The sequence below is a fragment of the Saimiri boliviensis genome, chromosome 19 (assembly GCF_048565385.1).
Source record: "Saimiri boliviensis isolate mSaiBol1 chromosome 19, mSaiBol1.pri, whole genome shotgun sequence".
NCBI classification, from domain to species: Eukaryota; Metazoa; Chordata; class Mammalia; order Primates; family Cebidae; genus Saimiri; species Saimiri boliviensis.
Window position 1 is genome coordinate 22,509,542 of NC_133467.1, and position 27,009 is coordinate 22,536,550.

The window sequence follows — 27,009 nt, forward strand, 5'->3', positions numbered from 1 at the left end:
AGTGGCTTATGTCCTCAAGATGACTGTAGTAGTTCTCAAACAAGGGTTCTTAACCAGGCTGATTTAACTGAAATTACAGAAATAGAAATCAGAATATGGATAGAAATGAAGATCATTGAGATTCAGGAGAATAGCAAAACCCAATCCAGGGAAACTAAGAATCACAATAAAATGATACAGGAGCTGACATATGAAATAGCCAGTATAAAAAACCTAACTGGCCTGATAGAGCTGAAAAACACACTACAAGGATTTCACAATACAAATGTGAGTATTAACAGCAGAATAGACCAAGCTAAGGAAAAAATACTGAAACTTGAAGACTGGCTCTCTGAATTAAGATAGAGTGAAAAAAAGGAAACAAAATGTAAAGGAAAGAACAAAACCATTGAGAAATACAAGATTATGTAAAGAGGCCAAATCTATGTGTCATTGCCATTCCTCCAATAGATGGAGATAAAGAAAACAACTTAGAAAACATTTCAGGATATCGTCCATGAAAACTTCCCCAACCTTGCTAGAGAGGTCAACAGTCAAATTCAGGAAATACAGAGAACCCCTGCATAGGTCTACACTAGAAGATCATCCCCAAGACACATAATTGTCAGATTCTCCAACGTCAAAATGAAAGAAAAAAAATGTTAAAGGCACCCAGAAAGAAAGGGTGATCACCTACAAAGGGAAGCCCATCAGACTAATGCAGAAACCCTAAAAGGCAGAAGAGCCTGGGGGCCTGTAATCAACATTCTTTTTTTTTTTTTTTTGAGGCCAAGTCTTGTTCTGTCACTTAGGTTGAAGTGCAGTGGTGTGATCTTGTCTTGCTTCACCCTCTGCTTCCTGGGTTTAAGCAATTTTTTTTTGCTTCGGCCTCCTGAGTAGACAGGTTATAAGCATGTATCATCACGCCTGGCTAATTTTTATATATTTAGTAAAGATGAGGTTTCTCCATGTTGGCCAGACTAGGCTTGATTGAACTCCTGGCCTCAATTGATCCAACCACCTCAGCCTCCCAAAGTGCTGGGATTACAGGTGTGAGCCTCTGTGCTTGGCCTCAACATTCTTAAAGAAAATAAACTTCAACCAAAAATTTTATATCTGGCCCAACTAAGCTTCCTAAGCAAAAGAGAAATAAGACCCTTTTTAGACAAGTAAATGCCAAAGGAATTTGTTACCACTGATCTGCCTGATAAGAGCTCCTCAAAAGAGCACTAAATATGGAAAGAAAAGACCAGTACCAGCCACAGCAAAAACACACTGAACTATGCAGATCAGTAATACTATAAAGCAATTACACAAACAAGTCTACATAATTAGCCAGCTAACATCATAATGACAGGATTAAATCCATGAATGTCAATATTAACCTTGAAGGTAAATGGGCTAAATGCTTAAATTAAAGCACACAGAGTAACAAGCTTAATAAAGAACCAAGACCCGGTGATATGCTATGTTCAAGAGACCCATATCACATGCAATGACACTCATAGGCTCAAAATAATGAGATAGAGAAAACTCTACCAAACAAATGGAAAACAGAAGAAAGCAGGGGTTGCAATCCTAATTTCAGGCAAAACAAACTTTAAGCCAAGAAAGATCAAAAAAGACAAAGAAGAGCATTTACATAAATGGTAAAGGATTCAATTTGATGAGAAGACCTAACCACCCTAAATATATATGCACCCAACACAGAAGCACTTAGATTCATACAGGAAGTTCTTAGAGATCTTCAAAGAAACTTAGACTCTCACACAATAATAGTGAGAGATTTCAAAATATCCCACAATAATAATGGGAGTCTTAAACATCCCACGGACTGTATTAGATCATTGAGGCAAAAAAAGGCCATTATCTGAAATAACTCAAAACAGAAAGTCAAATACCACAAGTTCTTACTTATAAGTGGGAGCTGTATCGTGTGTACACATGGGCATACAGAGCAGATTAGTAGACGTTAGAGACTAATAAAAGTGAGAAGGTGAAAGGGAGTGAGAGATGAGAAAGTACTTAACTGGTAAAATGTGCTTTCTTTAGGTGATGGTTACTACTCAATATATTCATATAACAAAGCAGCATTTGCACCCCCTAAATCTATTTAAAAAACAATTATATCTCCTTAATTAATTGATTCCTTTATCATTATGAGATGACTTTCTTTTTCCCTGGAAGAAGAATCCTTTTCTCTAAAACATATCTTTTTACAATAATATAATACAGCAACTTCAGTTTTCTTTTTTATCATTGTGAACATGTTGTATCATTTTCTAACTTTTAACACTTAATCCATTTGTGTTTTATACTTAAAGTGAGTTTCTTAGAGGCAGCATATAGTTGAGGCTTGCTTTTTATTCAGTCTGACAATCTCTGCCTTTTCACTTGGGGCATTTAGAACATTTACATTTATTATCACTGGGTTTAAAATTTTTCTTATTTGTTTTCTATTTTTCTTGTTTGTTTTTTCTGTTCTTTTTTTACCTTATTTTGAATTGTTTTCTATGATTCCATTTTATCTCAATTTTGGCTTGTTATATATAACTCTTTGCTATATTATCTTAGTGGTGGCTTAGTTTACTTTCAAGTATTATTTTATAACTTTGTGCATAGGAGGAGAATTTTAAAACACATTTATACATTTTCTCCTTTAAGTCTTTATGTTCTTTTTAAAATTTTTTTTTATTGTACTTTAGGTTCTGGGGTACATGTGCAGATCATGCAGGATTGCTGCATAGGTACACACATGGCAAGGTGGTTTGCTGCCTCCATCCCCCTGTCAACTACATCTGGCATTTCTCTGCATGTTATCACTCCCCAACCTCTCCATCGCCCCGCTGTCCCTCCCTTGCCCCCCTAACAGACCCCAGTGTGTGATACATCCCTCCCTGTGTCCCTGTGTTCTCATTGTTCAACACCCGCCTATGAGTGGGAACATGCGGTGTTTGATTTTCTGTTCTTGTGTCAGTTTGCTGAGAATGATGGTTTCCAGGTTCATCCATGTCTCTACAAAGGACATGAACTCATCCTCTTTATGGCTGCATGTTATTCCATGGTGTATATGTGCCACATTTTCTTTATCCAGTCTGTCATTGATAGACATTTGGGTTGGTTCTAACTCTTTGCTATTATAAACAGTGCTGCAATATGCAAATATTTTTAGGCTTTATTCTAAAATACAATTAAATTACTTGGAGATAGCTTAATACTTTCAGGTCTTGTTTTTATGCTTTGTTAGACAAACCATAACAGCATTTATTTTAATCCTTGGCTGATTTTTCTCCACCATTGAAGAAATAATCTTCTAAGTAGTCTATCAGATGCTCAATTAAATGGAAAAAAATATCATTTTAAAAGTCCCATTGGTAAACTCTCCTCCTTTTTCCTCCCTGACTCCACCCACAATTCCTTTCCCCATCATTAACACCCAAGAAATGTAAGCATGTTGCTTTATAAATCTTGAAGAACCAACCACGCTATTACCAGAATTTCTTGACAATGCTAAAAACATTAAAAGATACATTTTAGAAAGTAGAGCTATGACTCTTAGGGCAGGATTTAGAAATTTACAAACATAGAGCCTTCCCAGGACCCATAAATCGAATAATGAGGAACATATTCTTAGTCATCCTGAGAAAATATGGTGAACCATTCTTACCATGCTGACATTTTGCAATGTCAAAGAGATGACACATTCCCAATGATGCTTGTTGTGCAATTGAGGAATTATCATGGGAACACAAAAGAGACAGCTCTGCTGCCAGGACACCCAAACATGGAGCATCAACACTTGTCTAATGGAGAAACAAAGGAGAACATGCATTTGCTATGCATAGCCAACATGAAATGTCTGCATGCATCTGATCCTGTTATAAATCAGACTAAGATTTTAAGATAAGCTTCAGAATTTACAATATCTGTAATCAAATCCTGGCTCTGTTACTGACTTCCAATTTCCTCATTATGAAAAGATGATAATAAATTCCACTTTTTAACTGTTATTTTGGAAAGTAAGGGGTAACAGTGATGACAAGAAGAAAAATTTCTAGAAAAGTACTTGGACATAATGGTGACTCAACTAATGTTAGTTTCTGTGTGATGAAGTGGGTAGCCATTTGCAGGTAGCCAATTCCCAAGATATGGAAAAGTAAGGTGGGATGTGTATTTCTGAAACCTTTAGTGCTTCCTTCTTTACATATGAAGCACTAGGTGTTTTTGCAAATCACTTAAGGGTTATGACTTTTCCTCTGGAAGTTGTTCTGACTGCTCTCAGGGAAATTCTTTTTTTAAAATGCAGAGCATTTGCTTTTGATGTCAAAGCTACTACCAGAACATTTCTTTATTTCCTTCTGCAACTTCTTCAACACTTAGACTGATGAAATATTTAATTTTCATCTTAATGGACCTGCTTGGCTAGATCAAATCCAAATAGAGAAGGGAGTAGAGAGAGAAAAGAGGAAAGGTAGAAGGACATTTGTTTTTATGAAAGTATGAGTGCCTTTTACCAATTTTGTGTGTCTTTTTAGACAAAGAAGGGCTCTGACTATATGTAGACTTGGTAAACTGGCAGCATGGCTTGCAAATAGTTCTTGCCTCCAAGACAAGGTTACTTTTCTTAGCTAGAGAGTTTGATGATTGGAGCAATTGTTGATGGCAAACTCCAGGGGGATCCCAAGGCCTGCTTCTGCTTCTTTTGACCTTCTTCATGCCCCATTTTCCCTGCCCTTCACATGGCTTAACTCACCACTCCCTGCCTGCTCTGTTTCTCTCTCTCTCACACACACAGAAATTCCTAAGGAAGAAGTGTGAAGTGATTTGGGTCATCTGGGTCATGGGCCAAGGCTGTAATTGAATTGTGATGTGGGGAGTGATGGTCTCAGTAGGAAAAGAGAGTTTATAAATCTTTCTTCCATGGATATTCTCCTTGTCTTCTTTTCCACCCATACAAAGAGTGGCCTGGTCCTTCCCCTTTTAGCAGCTGTGTGGCTTAGGAGAATCTGGGAGCAGACAGTAGTAGTGCCTCGGCTCTAGGCCCTAGGGAAAAATGCCCTCTTTCCCTGGATGTCCTTTTCTTTGGGTTTGTATTCCAAGTTTTTTTTCTTTTTTTTTTCCACTTAATGGCAAGATCTTAAAAACCATCATTGTGTATAGGCATGAGAAAAAGGAGCAAGTTTTCTCTCTCTGCTGGGCATGAGAGAAGAGGAGTACTTCTCACAGCTTAACTTACTGAAGCTGAGCACCACTTACAGGGGATTGGCCTTACAGTCACCTTACATTACAGGTTTTGCCTCAAATGTTCTCTGATTATCCCTGCTCAGGAACTTGTTAGAAGTTTAGTTCTTCGTAGATGTTTTTGTTAATGAAGCTCCTAGTGGTTTCCTTCTGTTCTGTTTGCCAGTTAGGATCTATCTAGGTGTATGTCTCTAGCAGACTATGTGTGGTCTTGCCTAGACTGCATTTCCACTTACTGTCACCAACTAAAAAGGCATGCTGCAGGAGTGGGACCTGACCCAGGGTAGGCTGAGGGAGGAAGTAAAGCAGCATAGATTGTGGAGCACACTGATCCTGCACAGCCCCTTCAGAAGTGTGACAACCACATTTACCCCTCCACTAAGACAAGATTTTGAGAGCTTTTAGTATGATATATCCTGCCTTTATAGACAATATACCCAAGCACTAAAAAGAAGCAAATAGTTAAAAACTGGAGAAAAGTAGCTTCTCAGTATTCACTCCTAAATATTCCTGCTGAGTTTTCTGTCCCTTTTTACTGTGCCCTTTTTTTGTAGATCTGGCCTTTCCAGTCCCTTTTCATAACAATAATGATAGTTTTAAGTGCTAGGTTCCAGAAGCAACCAATTCTAACGTTTTCAGCTGCTGCTTCTGGAAGTAACTCCTATTTCTCTAAACAGTGTACCTTTGCTTCTGTTTCTAACATCAGTTTGAGACATTGTCTGTCTCAATTCCATCCCTCCACTTTGCCACAGTTCTCTCAATAGAGAACATACTTATCATAGTATATTATTTTTAATTCTTCTACCTTTGTGTTTTAATAATATGTTGCTACTTTTGTTTCTTGTTTCATGGAACAGAAAAACAGAATAGGAATATAATAGGATAAAACATAATAACAGAATAGGAACATAAGTAGAACCATATAAAATGTAGACTTTTGTGCCTGGCTTCTTTGACTTAGTATAATGTTTTCAAGGTTTATGCATGTTGTAGCATGTATACAACTTTATTCCTTTTTTTGAGTTAGTAATATGCCATATGAGTATGTTACATTTTATTTGTTCATTTACATGTTGATGGACATTTAGATTGTTTGCACTTTTCAGCTATTGTGAATTTTGTTGCAGTGAGTACTTTGTACAAGTTTTGTTTGAACAACTGTTAAATTATTTCAGGTATATATCTAAGATTTCTAGGTCAAATGACAATTCTGTTTTTAACTTGTTGTAGAACCAGTAAACTATTCCCTGCACTTTTATTTTTGCATTTTTGAGCTCATAGCATTTACACTGTATTCAGTAACTCATTTCAGTTTCCCTGTACTTGGTTTATAGATTAATTCTAAAAGTTGAAAATCAATAATATGGTGTCACTGTGACTAGGTAAAATTATTCAATGTCTAGGTCATGCTCACTTTAGTTATATCTCCTTTCGGCATGTACATACATCTTTCTCATCTCTACCCTGCATTATCTCTTTTATTTTTAAAAATATTTTTATTTGTAATTTTTCTTTTGAGATGGGGTCTCACTCTGTCACCCAGGCTAGAGTGCTGTGATGTGGCCATAGCACACTGCAGCCTAGAACTCCTGGGCTCAAGAGTCCTCCTGCCTCAGGCTCTCAAAGCACTGAGGTTATAGGCATGAGCGATCTCTCTGTCTTTAATAGTAATTTTTTTCTTTATTTACTTTTGTCTGTCTCTTTTATTTGGAAAGTTTCCCCAAATTTCACAAAGCATGGTTTCTGCTTCTTATTTAAGGATGTAATGCCTCTTGATGGGGTTTTGTGTGTGAGCAAGGCTTGCCGCCTGGTATACTTTGTTTTAGAGCAACTAGGAGTAGAGACTGGGATCATGCTGTAGTCTTTCTAAACAGAATGCAAGAATCTTTTCTCAGGGAACTTAACAATGCTTTTTGCAAAATAAAATTTTCAACTTCTGTCTGCCAATGTGTGTCAAGAGGAATGGGAGACAACATAGGTTCTGCTGTATATGCTTTCAATTAATCCTTTAAATTAATGCATATGTTTTCAGCCTGCCTTTGACTCCCACCCCTTATCATTATTTGGCCTTTCATAACTCACTCTCTAGGGTTCTATAGGGAAAGCTGCTTTTCTTTCAGCTAACTTCTGTCTTACGGCTCATGGGTTCCCACCATTCATTTCCCTTTCCAGGTTTTTTTTTTTTTTTTTTTTTTTTTGAGACGGAGTTTCGCTTTTGTTACCCAGGCTGGAGTGCAATGGCGCGACCTCGGCTCACCGCAACCTCCGCCTCCTGGGCTCAGGCAATTCTCCTGCCTCAGCCTCCTTAGTAGCTGGGATTACAGGCACGTGCCACCATGCCCAGCTAGTTTTTTGTATTTTTAGTAGAGACGGGGTTTCACCATGTTGACCAGGATGGTCTCGATCTCTCGACCTCGTGATCCACCCGCCTCGGCCTCCCAAAGTGCTGGGATTACAGGCTTGAGCCACCGCGCCCAGCCTTCAGGTTTTATCTTCTACTTAATATGTCTACTAAAAATTTGCTGGCATCACTAGCCCATTGAAAACACTTCATTAATTTTTTTGTTGCTGTGTATTTATACCTTTAACAAATTTTTATTACCATCATTTTGTGAGGACTCTGGATAAGTAGGAGATATACACAATGGGACAACTTGTTAGATTTAGCTGGAATCCTTCATTTTTAAAATGCTGATGTGGCAAAGGAATAAAGCTAGGAAAAAAAATCTTTCTGTTAATGCTGTAAGTTGGCATGCTTAACTTACCTTTCTTTGCCTGTTGAAAGTTTAATTAAAGAAATATGTGCTTTGAGTGTAGGAGTTTCTCTACCCTGATGGACACATGAGTCATGTGAGACAAATTATCACCTTAAAAATACTTATGACAAGATAAAAATGATAGAATTCTTCAATAGGACAAGAATCTGTGACACTCTGGAGGACCTAGGCTAGAGTTATTAGGAAGAAAAAAGTCTATTCAATGTAGGAACAGTACCAGAGAACAAATGAGGTGGCTGCACTTAGAGAAGGGTAGAACAAATATTCATTGATGATCTACAGTGTGTCAGATAGAGATGCACAGACTAGGTTGTGGGAATCTTAGATTTTAATTTGTTCACAATATTAAAATTTTTTTTGATATTTGCCTCTCCCATTAATTGCACTGGCTTTATCATCTTTATAAGACATTAATTTAAAGAGAAAGCTAACAATGAAGTTTTATGCTTCCCTGATTGTGATGAGGTGGTTGATTCTAGCTCTGGACAGTTTCAGTGTTCTGAAAAATGCTGAAGTACTTCCACCTAGTGGCACCTAGTGAACATTGCAGAACAGAGTAATAGTTTTATTCCATTTGAGTTCTCGAACAAATCTGAGTTATAGCTAGGAACCCTCAATTAACAATTTATGAGAATTTTCTGCTACACATATGAGTTTACATATTTATTCCTTTGCAGTTGAATAATGGGATGTATGCATAGGAGAGTAAACTCTACTACAGTAATGGAAGGAGGTGATAGAAGATGAAACTCCAAAATGTTCATCTACTACTTGAGTGGAACTCACTAGAATATATCAGATGCAGAGAGAAACATGTGACTAGGCCCTAGTCAAAGAACTGTCATCAAATACTTGCTGTGTATATAACACATTTTAGGAGCTGTGCAGAAAACAGTCTTGAGTGGTGAGATACCCTTAATCTCAAGACTCATTTGCAAAATTTTCAATGGTGAACCTTCTAGGCATTTAAATGGATAACTCAAGCTATTTTAGAAGTTACAGAAAGGCTGCTTTCCAAGATCAGAGAATCAGAAGATTGAAATAAGCCACTCTGTCTCTCTTTTGGACACTAAAATAGGGAATCTGCATGATGCAAAGAACATCCTGGACTGTATCCCCTACGCAAGTAAATTATCTTATGTTCCAAAGCTGAGTTTAAACAACCTGGTAAAAACTCAGATATATTACAAAGCTAATCTAGATTCTTCATCTCAATAAATGTGGGGACTGTTTGTACAAGCAGGAGAAAGTAGATAAATATAACATCATGAATTTATGTTTCTTAGCCTCTTTACTTTTATCTCTCCTCCTGAAGTGACTCCAGCGATCAGGTAAGTAATTAGCAGAGGATGTTTAAAAATCACTGTGAAGGATGAATTGGGAAACAGAGGCTGAATATACAGTATCCACAAAAGCGAAATGTTCATAGGTTTTCTGAGAAGGCAGACCACAATATTATTCGAAGTAGAGACAAACTCACTAAATATTGGCTATTATGAGATAACTATTTGTTCTCCATCTGAAATGCAAAAATTAAGAAGTCTGATTGTATCCCAGTGTTTGTGAAGGTGTGGGGAAACGGGCCCTTTAATATTTACAAAAATGCAAATTGGTGGACAATTTTGTGTTACTAAACTTTAACTTATCATACTTCTTTATCTGACCATTATCTTACTATTTCCAGGTACACATTCATGTACTTGCACAAAGATGCCCATTTTGTATTGCTTGAAGCAGAAACAATTAAATGATACTTTAACATCCATTAACTGAAAAATAGGTAAACAGATCATAATATGTCAAAAACATGGGCTATTTACTGTATTTTAAATAATAAAATGAATCTACATATGTTGACAAAAGTATCTGTAGGATGTATTGTTTCAGTGAAAAAAGCAAATTGCAGAACCATATGTAAAATAACTTTAGTAAGAAACAATAAGTAATAAAGCTATGTATTTCAGTGTGTGTATGTATATGTGGATACATACATTAAAAGTGGTTTGGTAGGACACACCTCATGCTGACATGGCTAAGGACGGGGTTGGTGTGGAGAGGATAGTAAAGGAAGACTTATGCTCTACCTCTAGCATGTTTCACAATGAAAACTTGAGGATTACTTGTGTAAATTTAAAATAGTTAAATAACGGCTTTCAAATTATTTTAGGAAAAGTATGTAAGAAGACAGGTAAGGTTGGAAGAATTTATGAAATTACAAACTGTGGTCTACGGAGAAAATTTCAGAGTCGGCAAGAATCTGGTTTTGACATACTCATGCTATTTGCATAAAGGATAATGTATCTTAACCAATTGTTTGAGAAACTCTGTTCTGATTGACACAAAGTCATATAGGATATTGACTCCTTTTCTGGAATCCCAACCAACCTACCAGTACAGTAGTACCAAGGAGCTGTCAAGTACTCTTAGGACTCAAGACATGGAAAGCAGCACTATAGAAATGCAGTCTTCAGAATCGGGTGGCATTGTTATACTCTGTGACTTACATGTCCTCTGGCTTTCCAGGCTGCAAATCTTAACACCCTATTGATGATCATCATTATTCTGCCTTGCAGGTATGAGCTATCTTCACTCATCCACACGAGCATTTCCTGTTGGAAACACAAAAGTCACCCTAGAACCATGAACTTTTCATTTTCCAAGAACCTTTCCTCTATTCTCCAACTTCACCAATTCAGGCATTCCTACAGTCTCCTGATTACTTCACACTGAACCTACATTTATCTCAAAAACACGGACAATAAGCATCTAACATACTACTTCATCTACTATAGCAACTGTATCTAGGTTTTATTTTATTTTATTATATTAAAAATAGTTACTAATATCCACTATAATACTCACTGCGTTAGGCACCATGAAAAGTTCAACATGAAGCTATGATACGATAATCAGCTGCTTTGCCTCCTCTTTTTCTTTCAAAGTATGTATTCTGCCTTTTATTTTTAAATGACAAGCTGCCTTTCAGCTTTAAGAGAGACTTAAAATCTTGTCTGAATCTGCAGTATCATCTTATTCCAGAATTCCGCTGCTAATTCACCCCTCAAATATTCTGGCTCATACTTAGAGAGTACATTACTGGAGGTAGATTGGTGAGAAAGTTCTTGCACATTTTAATTCAAATCTGTCTTGCTGTACCTTCTAGTTGTTCTTAATCCTCAGAGGCAGGGACACACTTACACCCTTGAATGGGGAAGAATACTGCATATGCCTCATATGCCAATCGCCATTAATAGTCTTTTTTAAGGCAGTCTGTCAGGGTCTGCTGTATTTATGTCAATGGTTGGCCAAACCTCTTCACCTTCTCTTACTCCCATTGTAAAAACTGATGTCTGTTTCCTAAGGTGAAAGAGTTTCTAAATCTTAGAAGGGTCAACCTCTGCCTTGTCCTTTTCAGGAGTGAGGTTCAGCCCTTTCTGAGAATGAGGGGAGCTTTTAGGCATGGTAGGTATTAACAAAGTGGTTAAGTAACAGGCTTCCAAGTTAGAGGGGCTTCTCCACACATTAGCATTATACATATTATTGCTCCTTTCTCTGTTTTTATTTTTTTATCTGCAAAATGAAAGAAATAATAGTAATCCCCTCAACGGATTATTTTAAGGATTAAATGAGAAACCCCACATATTCAGTTTAGTGCCTGATACGGAGTCAGTGCTTAATTCAATAAATGGAAGCTACTGATAGTGGCATGGGGTGAATGAAAAAGCATGCATGGGTGGGGAAGAGGAGGATTTATAATCATGGTGAAGGGTTTTGAAGATAACAACTTTTTTTTTAACTTTTAATTAAGTTCAGGCATACATGTGCACGTTTTTATATAGATAAACTCATGGTATTAAGCCTAGTACCATTAGTTATTTTTCCTGATTCTCTCTCTCCTCCAAATCTCCACCCTTTGTTAGGCCCCAGTATCTATTGTTCCCCAATATGTGTCCATGTTTTCTCATCACTTAGCCCCCCCTAATAAGCAAGAACATGCAGCATTTGATTTTCTGTTCTTCTATTAGTTTGCTAAGGATAATGGATTCCAGTTCCATCCAAATTCCTGCAAAGTACAGAGTCTTATTCTTTGTATGGCTGCATAGTATCACATGGTGTATGCGTGCTACAGGATTTTTATCCAGTCTACCATTGGTGGCTATTTAGCTTGATTCCATGTCTTTGCTATTGTGAGTAATACTGCAACAAGTATATGGGTACATGTGTCTTTATGATAGAACATTTTATATTCCTCTGGATATGTTATACTCGGTAATGGAATTGCTGGGTCAAATGGTATTTCTGTTTTTAGGTCTTTGAGGAATCACCATGCTGTTTTGTACAATGGTTGCACTAATTTACACTACCAACAGTGTATAAGCATTTCTTCTTCTCTCTCTATGACCCCACCAGCCTCTATTGTTTTTTTGACTTTTTAATGATAGCCATTCTGACTGTTGTTAGTTGGTATCTCATTGTGGTTTTGATTTGCATTTCTTAAATGATCAGTGATGTTGAGCTTTTTTTCATAGGCTTGTTGGCCACATGTATGTCTTCTTTTGAAAAATATCTGTTCATGTCCTTTGTACGCTTTGTAATGGGGATGCTTTTTTCTTGTAAATTAAAGTTCCTTATAGATACTGAATATTAGACCTTTGTTAGATGCATGGTTTGCAAAGTGTTTCTCCCATTCTGTACATTGTCTGTTTACTCTCTTGATAGTTTCTTTCACCGTGCAGAAGTCCTTCAGTTTAATTAGATATTATTTGCCAATTTTTGCTTTTGTTGCAATTGCTTTTGGTATCTTTTTCATGAAATTTTGCCCATTCCTATGTCCAGAATGGTATTGCCTAGGCTGTCTTCCAGGATTTTTATAGTTTTGGGTTTTACATTTAAGTCTTTAATCTATCTTGAGTTAATTTTTGTATATGGTATAAGGAAGGGGTCCAATATCAATCTTCTGCATATGGCTAGCCAATGGATAACATTTTTTAAATGCACAAAACAAGTTGGCTCAAATTAGGCACAAATGAGCCCAATACATTTTATTTTTCTTCACATTCATTTTTGCCTTCATAAATACCAATACAGTTTTTTTTTTACTTGTATTTATGATTTGTACAACTCATAGATGCACCTGGTAGGATAAATCAATCTGTTTTGCCAGTACTTCCAGACAGTTGGCCTCTGATGCCAACATGTTAGGAATGCAAAATTGAGGACCATAAGACATGCGGTGCAGTCTTGGTCTCTAGTGGGGACTATATATGTGAAGAACATCTGTCTGTGGTTGGGACATTAAAAAATGCAGTGAGGTCTCAGTTGTGAAAAATAGGGTTTTGAATTGTTGTTAGGTCTTCTTTAGATACAGTACTATCCATGAAAATAGAATTTCAGCATTTTCTTAGCACCTGAGTTGATGAGGAAGAAGGATGCATACAGTTACACAGCATAGTTTCACTGTTATGTGAACTTGAGGGTAGTTTAGGCTAATAGTACTCTATAATGCTATTCTCTGCTACTTCATATTGTGTTCACCCATGTATCACCGTATGAGACCTGGTTTCTCAAGTACCTGTTGATGCTGTCCTCCCCAAATTAAATTCCTAAAAGTGTGCCTCTGTAATTCAAATGAAGGGAAGTGACTTCATTTCACTCTTTGGTGATAAAGAAAAACTTTCAGCTGTCAAATACTTGAAGGAGATGCAAATATAGCAAATGATAAAATAGTGAAGCATAGTAAGTATACTAGCTTTATGACAAGAAAATAAAACTACTTATTTCCTCTTTACCTTTAAGATCTGTAGTTTGTAGAAGTCTGTAGATACTAAGTTCAGAAGACTGTACTCAAATATATTTAAAATATTTTGGTATAAATTCTGAAACACAGAGACATTGCACAGTCAGCAGCCTTAGATAAAACTTTACCTAATGTCTATAGTTTTTTTCTTACGTAAAAGTTGCTTTTAATTGGGTTTCAATTCCTTGAAAATCAGTGAGTGACACAGAAAATACTTAACATCAAATTGTAAAATGCCACAAACATTTAAAGAATTTTAGCATTATCTCAGATATTTAAAAATACACAAAGTAAAAAGACAATGGGTATTTCTTATTTAGTGGTGTTCTATAATCTTTAATTTTTTTGTAATAAGCATCTACCATGTTTATAGGAGGAAAAGCTAAAATTTAATTTTATAAAAATTTGCTTTTCTGTGCTTATGAGTATTTTCTCAATATTGTTTGTGCTTAAATGTGATTTTGCTTGAGAACTCAGTATGTTGGATTTATTTTTATTGGATGCATGATTTTAAGTTCAGTTTCAAAAAGAACATAGGCTTGGCTAATAGATTTCCCCCTAGTTATACAAAGTTTTATTTCCTATTTTAATGATGAACATTTAGAAAAATTCTCACCTTTAAAATTTTACGTTTTCTCTTGCTTTCGCTGTTTATAGATTATCTTTCTACAGCATGCTTTGAGATATTCTTGTACATATACTTTTCAATTTTCCATTGTCTTTTAAAATGTAATAACATGAATATATTTTATTCTAACTGTTGCTTTAAGTTTATTGAAAGCAGTAATTTGTGAATAGCTGCCTGAATAGTTCTGATAGAAGTGGACAGTAATTGCTATTTTAAGTGCTGTTAATTACTATATTTCTATAAAAAAATAGACTTTTGGCCTTTGTGATTTTAAATAGAAGACTTAAGCATGATGTGACTTGGTTCTTGTTTTAGCTGACAACTATAAGTTACCCAGACATCATATTTAAATATAAGTCAGACCAGGCACAGTGGCTCACACCTATAATCCCAGCAATTTGAGAGGCCAAGGTGGGAGGATTACTAGAGTTCAGGAGTTTGAGACCAGCTTGGGCAACATAGTGAGACCTCATTTCTATGAAAAATAAACAAAATTAGTGAAGCATGGTGGTGCATGTCTGTAGTCCTAGCTACTTGAAAGGCTGAGGTGGAAGAATTGCTTGAGCTCAGGAGATGGAGACTGCAGTGAGCTAAGATAGTGCCATTGCACTCTAGCCTGGGTGACAGAGAAAGACTCTGTCTCAAATAATAATAAGAAAATATTGAATACATTTTATATCTAAATAGATGGAAACAGTAAGATTTATTGTTCCACACATTATGTAGGTACTGGAAATTGTATTCTATGTGGGCATTGGAAATTTCCATGTGTGAGTAACTGATATATAAAATATATGTAACATTAGTAAACATGGGGCATTTGGATGTTGAAATGTTATATAACAACACATTTTTTTTCTTTCTAGTATTGGAAGAAGGGTTTTATTTAACTCAGAAATTATTTTTCTTCTCTCAACTACCAGAGTGGTCTTCAGCAGTAAAAAGTAAAAGTATCACTGGGTATTCTTAGGTAGCTGCTTAGGAATATTTGGAAGAGGTCAAGTTGGAAAAGAATTGCACATTTGGGAAAATTAGCAGTCTACAAATTTGTGTTAGGGATATAGGAATATAGCTGAGAAAGTTTCTTCATTAAAGTCACCTTGCATCAATTGCAGAAAAGACTATAATTCTCTGAGATTTATATAGAAGCTCTTATAAAAAGAAATAATTAGCCTAATAGTTTTGCATCTGAGTGTTCTAAGTTCTCTCCACAAACTGAAGAAAGGAGAGAGGTGGCTATGCTGAGACCTCACCCTATACCATATGCCATGAATTTCTTCTCTAGCTTTTAGAGCAAATTCACTGTATAGCTAGAATTCATGGTAAAGAAATGGAGACCACAGATGTTTGCTAATCTTACTATAGGATTCTTCCTACTTCCATTTTTCTTTTTTCCTTTTCCGTTCTTTGAGGGACTTGCCAGCAAACTCCCTATTCTTGCTAAGCCAATTAACCAAAAATATCTTTATCCATTTGCTTCTGTAAATCCTATAGAATCCATTAAAATCCCATGGGTTGTAGAATTCACATGGTCCAGGGGTATAGATTAGTGCACTGACTATTATAACTAAAAAGAGTGAAGAGGAGGACTATAAAGATTATAACGGGCTGAGACATATTCTGCAGGATTGCTGTGATGTGTAATAATGTCCTGTATTGATTAAAGGAAGAAAAATTTTACCTCCAGGTCCTCAATGTCCTCATTGCTGCTCCCCATTTCTTTTACTTTGTCAAGACTTGGCATGGCAACTAGCATTCTAAAGGATGATTGTATTTTCTTCAACTGAGATTCAAACTGCCGTAAGGGGTCCACAAAGCTGACAAGAAAAAAGGCGTAATTATTAATGATGAGAGACCAAATGTAATCAAAATTTAGTGTCTATTTCTTAGTGATAAGCAAAAATGAGGTTCAGCTTTTGGCTTTATATGACAGATGAGTCTTAAATATTCTCTTAAAAATGATAATGTTTTAAATATAAAGGAATTAATTTCTTTGTAAATATTATCTGTAGTTATTTAGAAATCAGAATACATTTCTCCATAATCATAATAATGCAAAGAGTAGTTACATTCCCAGCCAATTTCACAAAGCCATGCTAAGCTTAAACAACTGAACTATATTACTGCCACAGTTTCTGTAATGATTGATAATATATTTTTTACATCTTAGTATTTCTTACATTGAGATGCATCTTCAAATTGATGGCAAATGAAGCTTGCCTCAAAAGCTGGAAAGATTATCTGCATGTCTATGCAATAGAGAAAGACTGAGAAAGAGTATGAGAAAGAAATAATAGTTGCCAAATTATGATGGTGGAATTTGGAGTAATTTCTTATTTTTCATAATTGTATGTTTTTAAAGATATAACATTTTAAATACATCCAGTTAGTGCAATAAGAGAGCATAATAGCTTATCATACCTGGAGTTCATGGCCAGGATCACGGATTGATTACTTAACAGCCCTGAGTATACATCCAATAGGCTTCTAGCTTCATGTTCCTAAGTACCCCATTTAAAAAAAAAAAAAGGAGAAGAATTAATGATTACAGAGCAGTGAGACTCATAATAGCATGTGTACTTCGCCCTTTTACAGAGATTAAAGGAACCAAATCGGACTGGAAAACACACTGAAGAGTTCTTAGAAGTGTTGAGACCAAATTGTAAATTTAAATCTACAATAGTATGTTTGCCTAAGTGGAGGTCTTTTACAGTCAACCACTATGCTTATATAATTTGCATTTCCAGACAGCATTTTGTTAGGTGTGCTCTTTACCAGATGCACTTCTATACACAAATATAACTGTTAAGACCCATCTACTCAGTGTGGAGATTGCCTGTAAAAATGCCAGCTGGGTGATTTAAATAAGGTCTTATTAGAAAAAAAAAAAAATGGCTAAACTTACACCATAGAATAAGAACCACTACAGGACAATGTGCAGCTGTTGAATACAACCATTTAATCTTTAAAGTGGTAATTAAAGGGATTCCACTAAAAATGTATTATTCTTGTTTACAAGAAACTGGAGAACTAGACCTTCAATAGCCAAAACAATCTTGAGAAAGAACATGGAGGTATCACAGTTATGATTTCAAGCTATCATATAAAATTAGGTAATTAAAATTGTGTGAATTTCTATAAAAACAGACTCAAATCTAATGAAATAGAAAGCCCAGAAATAAACTCATTAATATATGGTCAACTAATCTTTGATAAGGGAGCCAAGAGTTTCCAGTGGGTAAAGGATAGTCTCTTCAATAAATGGTGCTGGGAAAACTGAATATCCACAAACAAATAAATGAAATGGGACCTTTATGCCATATACAAAAGTTGATTTGAGATGGATTAAAGACAAATGGAAAGATGTGAAGCTGTAAAACTCCTAGAAGAAAACGTAGGGAAAGAGTTTCTTTACATTGGTTTGGGCAAAGATTTTTTGGCTATGACATAAAAAGCACAGGCAACAAAAGCAAAAGTAAACAAGTGGGACTACATCAAACTTCAAGCTTCTGCACAGCAAAGAGAACAATTAACAAAATTTTAAAAATGCAACTATGGAATGGGATAAAATATTTGTAAAACATGAATCTGATAAGGGGTTAATATCCAAAATGTATCCAAAATGTAACTCATGCAATTCAATAGCAATAAATAAATAAATAAATAAATAATAAATAAAAATAAATCAGGTAACCCAAATACAAATCGGCAAAAGACTTGAATAAAATATTTTCCAAAGAAGACACACAGAAAGCAGTCCCTTGAGAACTAGGACAAGACAAGTACACCCACTCTTACCACTCCTCTTCAACATAGTACTGTAAATCCTAGCCAGAGCAATCAGACAAGAGAAAGAGATAAAGGGCATCTAAATTAGCAAAGAAGAAGTCAATCTGTCTCCGTTTGCTGACAATATGATTGTTTACCTTGAAAACCCTAAAGACTCCTCCAGAAAGCTTCTAAAACTGATAAAAGAATTTGCCAAAATTTCCAGGTACTGGAATTATGAACACAAATCAGCAGCTCTTCCACACACTAACGACGACCAAGTGGAGAATCAAATCAAGAACTCAACCCATTTTATAATAGCTGAAAAACAACGACAACAACAACAAACAAACAAACTTAGGAATATACCTAACCAAGGAGTTAAAAGACCTTTGCAAGGAGAACTACAAAACACTGCTGAAATAAATCATAGATGACACAAACAAATGGAAACACATCCCATGCTTATGGATGGGTAGAATCAATATTGTGAAAATCACCATACTGCCAAAATCAGTAAACAAATTCAATGCAAGAGCCATAAAAATACCACTGTCATTCTTCACCGAATTAGAAAAAAAAAGTCTAAAATTCATATGGAACCAAAAAAGAACCCACATACCCAAAGCAAGACTAAGCAAAAACAACAGATCTGGAGGCATCCCACTACCTGCTTTCAAACTATACTACAAGGCCATAGTCACTAAAACAGCATGATGCTGGCATAAAAATGGGCACATAGACCAATGGAACAGAATAGAGAACCCAGAAACAAACCCAAATACTTAACAGCCAACTGATCTTCGACAAAGCAAACAAAAACAGAGTGGGGAAAGGATACTCTTTTCAACAAATGGTGCTGGGATAACTGGCTAGCCACAGGTAGGATAATGAAACTGGATCTTCGTCTCTTACCTTATATGAACAAAAATCAACACAAGATGGATTAAGGAATTAAAGCTAAGACCTGAAACTATAAAAATTCTAAAAGATAACATTGAAAGAATCCTTCTAGATATTGGCTTAGGCAAGGATTTCATGAGCGGAACCTAAAAGCAAATGCAATATAAACAAAGATAAGTAGTTGGGACTTAATTAAACTAAAGAGCTTTTGCACGGCAAAAGAAACAGTCAGCAGAGTAAACAGACAATCCAAAGAGTGGGAGAAAATCTTCACAATCTATACACGTGATAAAGGATTAATATGCAGAATCTGCAACAAACTCAAATCAGTAAGAAAAAAATCCCATCAGAAAGTATGCTAAAGACATGAATAGACAGTTTTCAAAAGAAGATATACAAATGGCCAACAAACATGAAAAAAATGTTCAAAATCACTAATGATTAGGGAATTGCAAATCAAAACTACAATGAGATACCACCCTACTTCTGCAAGAATGACCATAATAAACAACAACAACAACAACAACAACAACAACAACAAAAAAAAAAAAAACAGTAGATGTTGGCATGGATGTGGTAGTCAGGGAATGTAAACTAGTACAATCACTAAGGAAAACAGTGTGGAGATTCCTTACAGAACTAAAGGTAGAACTGCCATTTGATACAGCAATCCCCACCACTAAGTATCTACCCAGAGGAAAAGAAGTCATTATTTGAAAATGAAACTTGCGTACATATGTTTATAGCAGCATAATTTACAATTGCAAAATCGTGGAACCAACCCAAATGCCAATCAATCAAAGAGTGGATAAAGAAATTTTGGTATATATATGATGGAATACTACTCGGCCATAAAAAGGAATGAATTAACAGCATTTGCAGTGACCTGGATGAGACTGGAAACTATTATTCTAAGTGAAGTAACTCAGGAGTGGAAACCCGAACATTGTATATTCTCAGTGATATGTGGGAGCTAAGCTATGAGGACACAAAAGCATAAGAATGATACAATGGACTTTGGAAACTTGGGGGAAAGAGTGGGAGGGGGCAAGGGATAAAAGACTACAAATATGGTGCAATGTATACTGCTTGGGTGATGGGTGCACCAAAGTCTCACAAATCACCACTAAAGAATGTACTCATGTAACCAAATACCACCTGTACCCCAATAACTTATGGGAAAAAAAAGACATACAAATGGTGAATAGGTATGTGAAAAAAAATGCTCAATATTATAATAATATCATCAAGGAAATGCAAATTAAAACCACAGTGAGACATTACCTCACACTTGTTAGGGTAAGTATTATCAAAACAATGAAAGATAGTAAGTGTTGGTGAAAGTATAGAAAAAAGAAAACCCTTGGATGCATGTAAACTTTTGGCATGAATGTAAATTGGTACAACCCATGTATGGATATTTATCAAAAGAAAATAAAAACAGGATATCAAAGAGACATCTTTACTCCCATGTTCATTGCAGCATATTCACAATAGTCAAGATACGGAATCAACCTAAGTGTCTTTTGATAGATGAATTGATACAGAAAATATAGTATCAGATATTGAAGAGTTCCAAAATTTAAAGCCATCAAATCATAAAATTTCTTAAGAATTTACAATTCAATATATAGCTAATAGGAGTCTCATAAGGAAAGACTGGAGAAAACATGAAGAGAAAAATTATCCAGTCAATAGTGCAGTATAATTTCTCAGAGATAAGTAGCTGGAATCTTTAGATTGAAAACATGTGTGAGTGCCCAGTATATTTGAATTTTAAAGATATACCTAGACACATTTTTATAAAATTCCAGTTTACCAAAAATAAAGATAAATATTAAAGGCTTCTAGGGAAAGAATCCAGGTGACAAAGGCTAGAGAATCGGACCCCATCGTGTTTTTCTTCAGTCATAATGGATGCCATAAAATGAGTTATGCTTTCTGGTTTTTTTGTTTTGTTTTGTTTTGTTTTGTTTTTTAAGAGAAAATGACTTGTGGCCTAAAGAAATGGTTGAAATAGTAATTGGTGATGACTCTTTACATGGTGGTTCTTTCTTTCTTTTCTTCTTTCTCTTTTCTTTCTTTTTCTAATCTACATTGCATGGCTTTTAAAAATGAGAGGATGTGATTTTTTGTAAGACTATAAAAGCATTTGAAATTAATCATATTTCCACTTCATGAAGAAAATCTCCTTAAGCTCTGAAAGTTAGAAACTTGTGGGCCAATGCTATAAGACTTTATGTTACAAACATAAGAATGAGACAATAAATGTTAATGTAATAAGATGAATTTATACTTTACCTTGCATCTACATAAAATTGTAAGAGCTAAAACTATAAAACCTTTAGAGGATAAAATATTGAAATATTGGCCATTTTTGGTTAGAAAAGTTTTTTTTTTTAGATGCAACGCTAAAACCATGGCCCACAAAAGAGAAAAAAAATGATAAATTGGACTTGATCAAAACTAAACCTTTTGCTCTTCAAAGGACACCATTAAGAAAAATAAGACAAACCATATACTGAGAGAATATATTTCCATATCATACATTTTACACACTTTAGTAAAGAAAAATCTTTACTAAATATTCAAGTAAGTACCAAGGAATAAAACATGTTTCTGATGACAAGACAATGGTTTAAGGAAGTATTCATAAATTAATCTACAAAATCCGTGTTTTAAATCAAAATGCCAAGAGAAATTCTTATGGAATTTGACAAGTATATTCCAAAGTTCCTCTGAAAGTGTAAATAATTAAAAGTAGCCAATATATTTTTGAAAAACAGAAATAATTGGGTAGATTAAAAAATGTTTTGTGTTATACATCTGAGCTATCTGTAGTAGTTGAAGATTTGTCTGATACCTCCTTTACTGCTATAAGTTGATGTGCTGACATTGCCTATCCTTGCTGAAGTCAAAAGGTGCTGCTGCCTCTGCCATCTCTTGAAAGCTTTGATCCTGTTGCTAGTGCTTATTGATTACAGTCCCATGGCTACTGTAACCCATTATCAAAAGAACTAGATTCTGCACAAAAGGTGCTTTCCCTTTATAGCTAAAGTCACAGGTGACTGAATTCACCCTCATCATTTTCAGATGGTCATTGTTTTGTTCTCTTTTACAACAGCCCTGTCTTTATAGGAGTTAGCAGCTAGACCGTGCTATTAATATAGTGAGAATCACTCATCAACCTCTCATACTAGCCCACCGTCTTTGAATCATATTCATACACCTTGATAATCTTCATCTAGAAGGTGTCTTTCCCTGCAGGCTCTTCCATCCTGCCAGTCCTACCTTATCTTGAGTGGCCCAGACATGCCTCAATGCTAGCAAGAACTCAGTTTAAACTCAAATTCTGACCTCTACATCAAGTTTATGCTTTGTTTCTAGTGAGCCATTTGACTATCTCCTTTTCTCTGCTTGCATCTCCTATTTCCAACCTAAGTCTGTGTCATTCTTTTGAATATAATTGGGTTTCTGAAGTTGACCTTTTCCACAGCTAAGAGAAATGTAGACTCTGTTGCTGAAAAACAAATTAAGACCTGGCATGGTAGTCCAGTCTTTGCTTTCTTAGAACCACAGTCTTACTATGCATGCTTAGGAGCTGGTTCCCGAAGTCCTGTTATTCTTGTAGAGACAAATTGATGGAGTTAATTTGTTTCTGTAATTGGAATGCCATCAATTAACTCTTTGCACTTTCTAAATTTTCTGTGCACTTTATATTTTCAACAGAACTCCTTATCACTCTATTGGCAATAATTGTGTTTGTACTATTCTTCTTCTGTAACAGTGTATATACCCAACTGTATCAAAATTTTGCGTGGTCATCTCTAACTGATGGCAAGTCTCTATTTTAAAATTCCTTCAAATCCACATAGGAAGATATCTTTCAATTTATTCATTAGGACTCCCCTCCCATACTAGGGAAAAAAGGGGAATTTTCAGTGGCTTAGAGACAAAAAAACAATTCAATGATATAAAAATAAAGGCTAAAAGAAACTAAAGAATAAAAATTAAGACAAAATGGAGGATTTAAGGGTGAAGGACATTTACAAACATGCATAGTAGATAGCCCCTTTACAGAGCAAAAGACAGATTATAAATATAGATATAGACTACATCAAAATATAGATACAGTTTGATCTGGCAATAAAACAGATTATTCATAGAAGCATGTCTTTGGACTTTTAAAATAGTATACCTTATGTATTTATTTGAACATGTAAAAAGGTAATACACATGCATGTGCAGTACAGTGCAAAAGTGTAAACAGTAAACAATGTCTTCAAGTCTTCCCCTTCTCTGGCTCCTGTCCCCTAATTTCCATCCCTAGAGTCTGCGGTTGTTACTGCTTTCCTGTGCATCTTCCTAGTAATAGGATATGCGATATAGGAATGTTAATGACACTTTTTTGAATGAGCAGTTTCAGCCTCTAAGATATGTGTGTGTGTGTGTGTGTGTGTGTGTGTGTGTGTGTATATATATATACAACATATATATATATATGTGTATATATATATATATATATATACGTATGTGTATGTATATATGACTGGTTCTATGCTTTCCTATAACTGTTGCCACTGTGCTCTGTCCCTCTTCTCAGCCAACTTCCTTGTCCTATCTTTCTCTGATAGATGGCTGTCTCCTTTATGGGCTGTTCTAAGTTTGATTTCATAAATTCTCCATCTCCTTTGGTTGTTAATACTGTGTCATCATTATTGTTAATACTGAATCCTGTTTATTTAAAATCTTCAATGTTATTGTTTGTTCAAAAGTCTTTCTTGATCCCTAGAGCAGGCAAGGACTTTGGTTTTAGGGTAAACACAGTATAACTTGGTGCTTAGACTAGCAACTCTGCAGCCAGGATCGAGTTTATAGCCTGGCTCTGCCACTTGCTAGCTATGTGACCATGAGCAGGTCACTTTCTACCTCTGTTTCCCCATTTTCAAGATAGTACTTACCCCATAGGACTGCTGTGGGGATTAAATGAGTTATTCATTTAAAGCACTTAGAGCACGCCTAACATGTTATAGGTACTAGATAAATTTTAGCTATTTTTACTATCATTGGAATGGGGAAGGGATTTCCCTATCTCACACCTCTCTGTACTCTGTACCCTTCCCCATGTTCCCTGTCTTTGTATCTGTGGAGTTGTGGGTGGCTGACAAATTAAGGGAAATATTTTTACTTTTTGGTTCATCCATGAAATAATTTGTCACCTTCCTGTTTGTGATTCATTCTGACCCTGCAGGTGGTGCCTCCAACAGCCCTGCTGAACTCAATCCACTAGGGCAGTGTCACTTTCAAGGCCCAGCTACATGTTCTGGAAGATCCCCACTGTGCTGTGTTTTGTTTTTGTTGTTGTTTTTGACTTTTGAAACACAAGCGCACTGGACCCATGTGCAGGGGTTCCCAACAGCCATCAGCCCTCAATTATACCCTTCAACTCAGATGTCTGTTGTTACTTATAATGAGTTTCTTTGTGTTTCGTCTATAATTTTGCTGGAGCGACCCCACTCTCTCCTGATTAAATAAGTCCACACTGTTTTGAACTTTTTAGCAAAGCTTTAAGGAACTTTCTTCACTAAATCTGTACTTACCTCTCTAGCCACAACTCCTATCATTTCCTCTTGGCTAGTCTTCATTCTAGATACACTTTTTGTCTTAGATGGATGCTGCGGGGTTTTGTTTAGACCACCCCTCTCCATTTCAATATTGAAATACTCTTTCCTCAGCTTGTGGAAGTGTTGGCAGCTGAGAGCTCTTAGATAAGTGTTCTTGAGAATTCCCTTAGCCAAAGAGCCTCCCTACCTAAGATCATATCCCCTCTCTGGGGGCAAACTACATTTAATGATTAGTTGACATGGGGAAATAAAGACCAAGCCTCCTTGCCTCAAAGAGGGTCAGTTGGGATGAAAGGCCCAGTTACAGAGCACCCTGCAGAAGTAGCTGGTACCCTGTTTTGCAAGTGTATTGCAGTTCAGCGCCTCCTTGTACCCAATTCTGCTTCTTAGACTTTGCCTCCACTATTAATCCAAGTGTTGATCCAAAGAGCACATCCACTGTTATTTTACAGTGTGCTTCCTGGAAAACCATAGTTAAAATCTATAATTCTACAAATGTATGTTGCTTTTTCTTTCTCCATGACTTTACAGGTGCTGTTTCCTCTTCCTGGAATATACTACACCTTCATCTAGGCATTCTACTCATGCTTCAAAGTTCAGCTCAAATCTTCTCTGCCCCAAAGTCACATTTGAATGTGCCTTCAAATGTACTTCCGTCTTTTTCTGAATATTGTAACTTCTTCATAACTTATAGCAGTTTCTAACTGCTGAATTTAAAAAATCTCTCCCATTGGATTATAAGCAATTTGGGGCTAGTGTTTGGATTTTATTCTACTTTGTTTCTCAAAAGGATAGCATAATATTTAATGCATAGCAGATTCTCAATAAATATTTGTTGAATAAATGAATGAGCTATTGAATGAGTGAAATTCTAAACTGCATCTGTCTGACTCTTTGGACTATGCAAATGGGAAAGGATTAAAAGACCCTGTTTAATAGAACATGGTTTTATTAATGACTCTCCTTATGTCCTGACTGGAAAAATCAGTTTGTCCACTAAACATTATCAATGTTTTGCTTTAATTATCAGTGATTTTGACCTATGGATTATGAAGAAACAGTCTAGAAAAGTTTTAATATCCACACTGAAGCATTTCTTTTCTAAAGAGAGAAGATTACATATTTTCTTATGATAATCCTTCACTATTTCTTCTGTGTTAATTTGGATGTAAATTAATGGTAGAGTCTATTAGAGGTTCATAATTTTAATACAATTTTGAAAAACCACTGGATGAATATCCACCAAGACAACATTCTGCTACACACTGCAGAGAAGACAAAGATGAATAATCACAATCTCTGCTCTAAAGAGATCAAAGACAAGAAATCTGCCAAAGGCCTGGAAAACAATAAGATAAATGGAAAAGGAAAAATGCAAACTTAGAATGGTTCTCAAATAAGGAAATAATATCATTCAATCAGAGGCTATGTAGAAAGGGCTTCAATTTGGTGGAAAGAGTTTCCACAGTGATATTGGAAGGGAAAATATGAGTGAGGAGACTATCCTAGAGACCAGTCAGTTGATGGAGGGTGGGTGGGATAAATAGTAGGATGGGTAAAATGTTTCATCCTTTTGAATTAGTACTGAAGGTCAATTCCAGGAGCATGAGAAAGTGAGGAAGAAATTACGGTGCAGGGACCTAAAAGGTAAAAACACTTTTTAACCAAATTGCCTTTTTCCCCCCTTTCTACTCCACACACATACGTTAAACATTACTTGTAACATCCTCATAATGGAGACAGTAAAAAGTTTATTTTTTCCAAGAGATGTTAGTTACGTTGACATCTTTATAGAATATCACTTACCATGTGATGCCATTTCATGCCATATTGCAGAATCTGGAGATTAGTCACTAGCCAGAAAGAAGGAGACTAGTTAAAAGGGAATGAGCATAGCCTCTTATCATCTTAATGGGACCTTATTTCCAAACCTGAAGCTACTATGACCTTGATGTCAAACTCAACAAGGGCATGCACACATGCACTAAAACTATAGATAAATTTACTGTGACTATTACTGGACAACACTTAACAAAAAGATTAGCAGGCAGACTATGGCAGCACATTAAAAGATTAAAACACTATACCCAAGTAGTATTTATTACACAGAGGGTGGTTCAATAAAAGACAATCTATAATCGCTAAAGAAGAAACCCTACACAATAATTTTTGAGTTCAAAATTCGTAAGATTTTAAATATGAACTTGATAACATTTTAAAATACAATGGATATGTACTTCATATCTTAATGTGGTAGTTAAAAAGGTCAGTAACAGGTGAAATTAAAAAAAT

At 35.6% G+C, this 27,009-nt stretch overlaps 1 protein-coding gene across 1 annotated transcript in view; it reads right to left on the reverse strand.

Annotated features, from left to right (window-relative positions):
• The window catches only part of MROH9 (maestro heat like repeat family member 9), a 44,933-nt gene extending 18,392 nt beyond the window's left edge, over nucleotides 1-26,541 (reverse strand). The window contains exons 1-6 of the mRNA XM_039460070.1: nucleotides 26,524-26,541; nucleotides 16,844-16,923; nucleotides 16,104-16,239; nucleotides 13,787-13,873; nucleotides 10,502-10,606; nucleotides 3,647-3,782 (exon numbers count right to left, since the gene is read on the reverse strand). Coding sequence (XP_039316004.1) covers nucleotides 3,647-3,782; nucleotides 10,502-10,606; nucleotides 13,787-13,873; nucleotides 16,104-16,239; nucleotides 16,844-16,923; nucleotides 26,524-26,541 — 562 coding nt within the window. The remainder of the gene's footprint in view (nucleotides 1-3,646; nucleotides 3,783-10,501; nucleotides 10,607-13,786; nucleotides 13,874-16,103; nucleotides 16,240-16,843; nucleotides 16,924-26,523) is intronic.
• Between the last annotated feature and the right edge of the window lie 468 nt (nucleotides 26,542-27,009).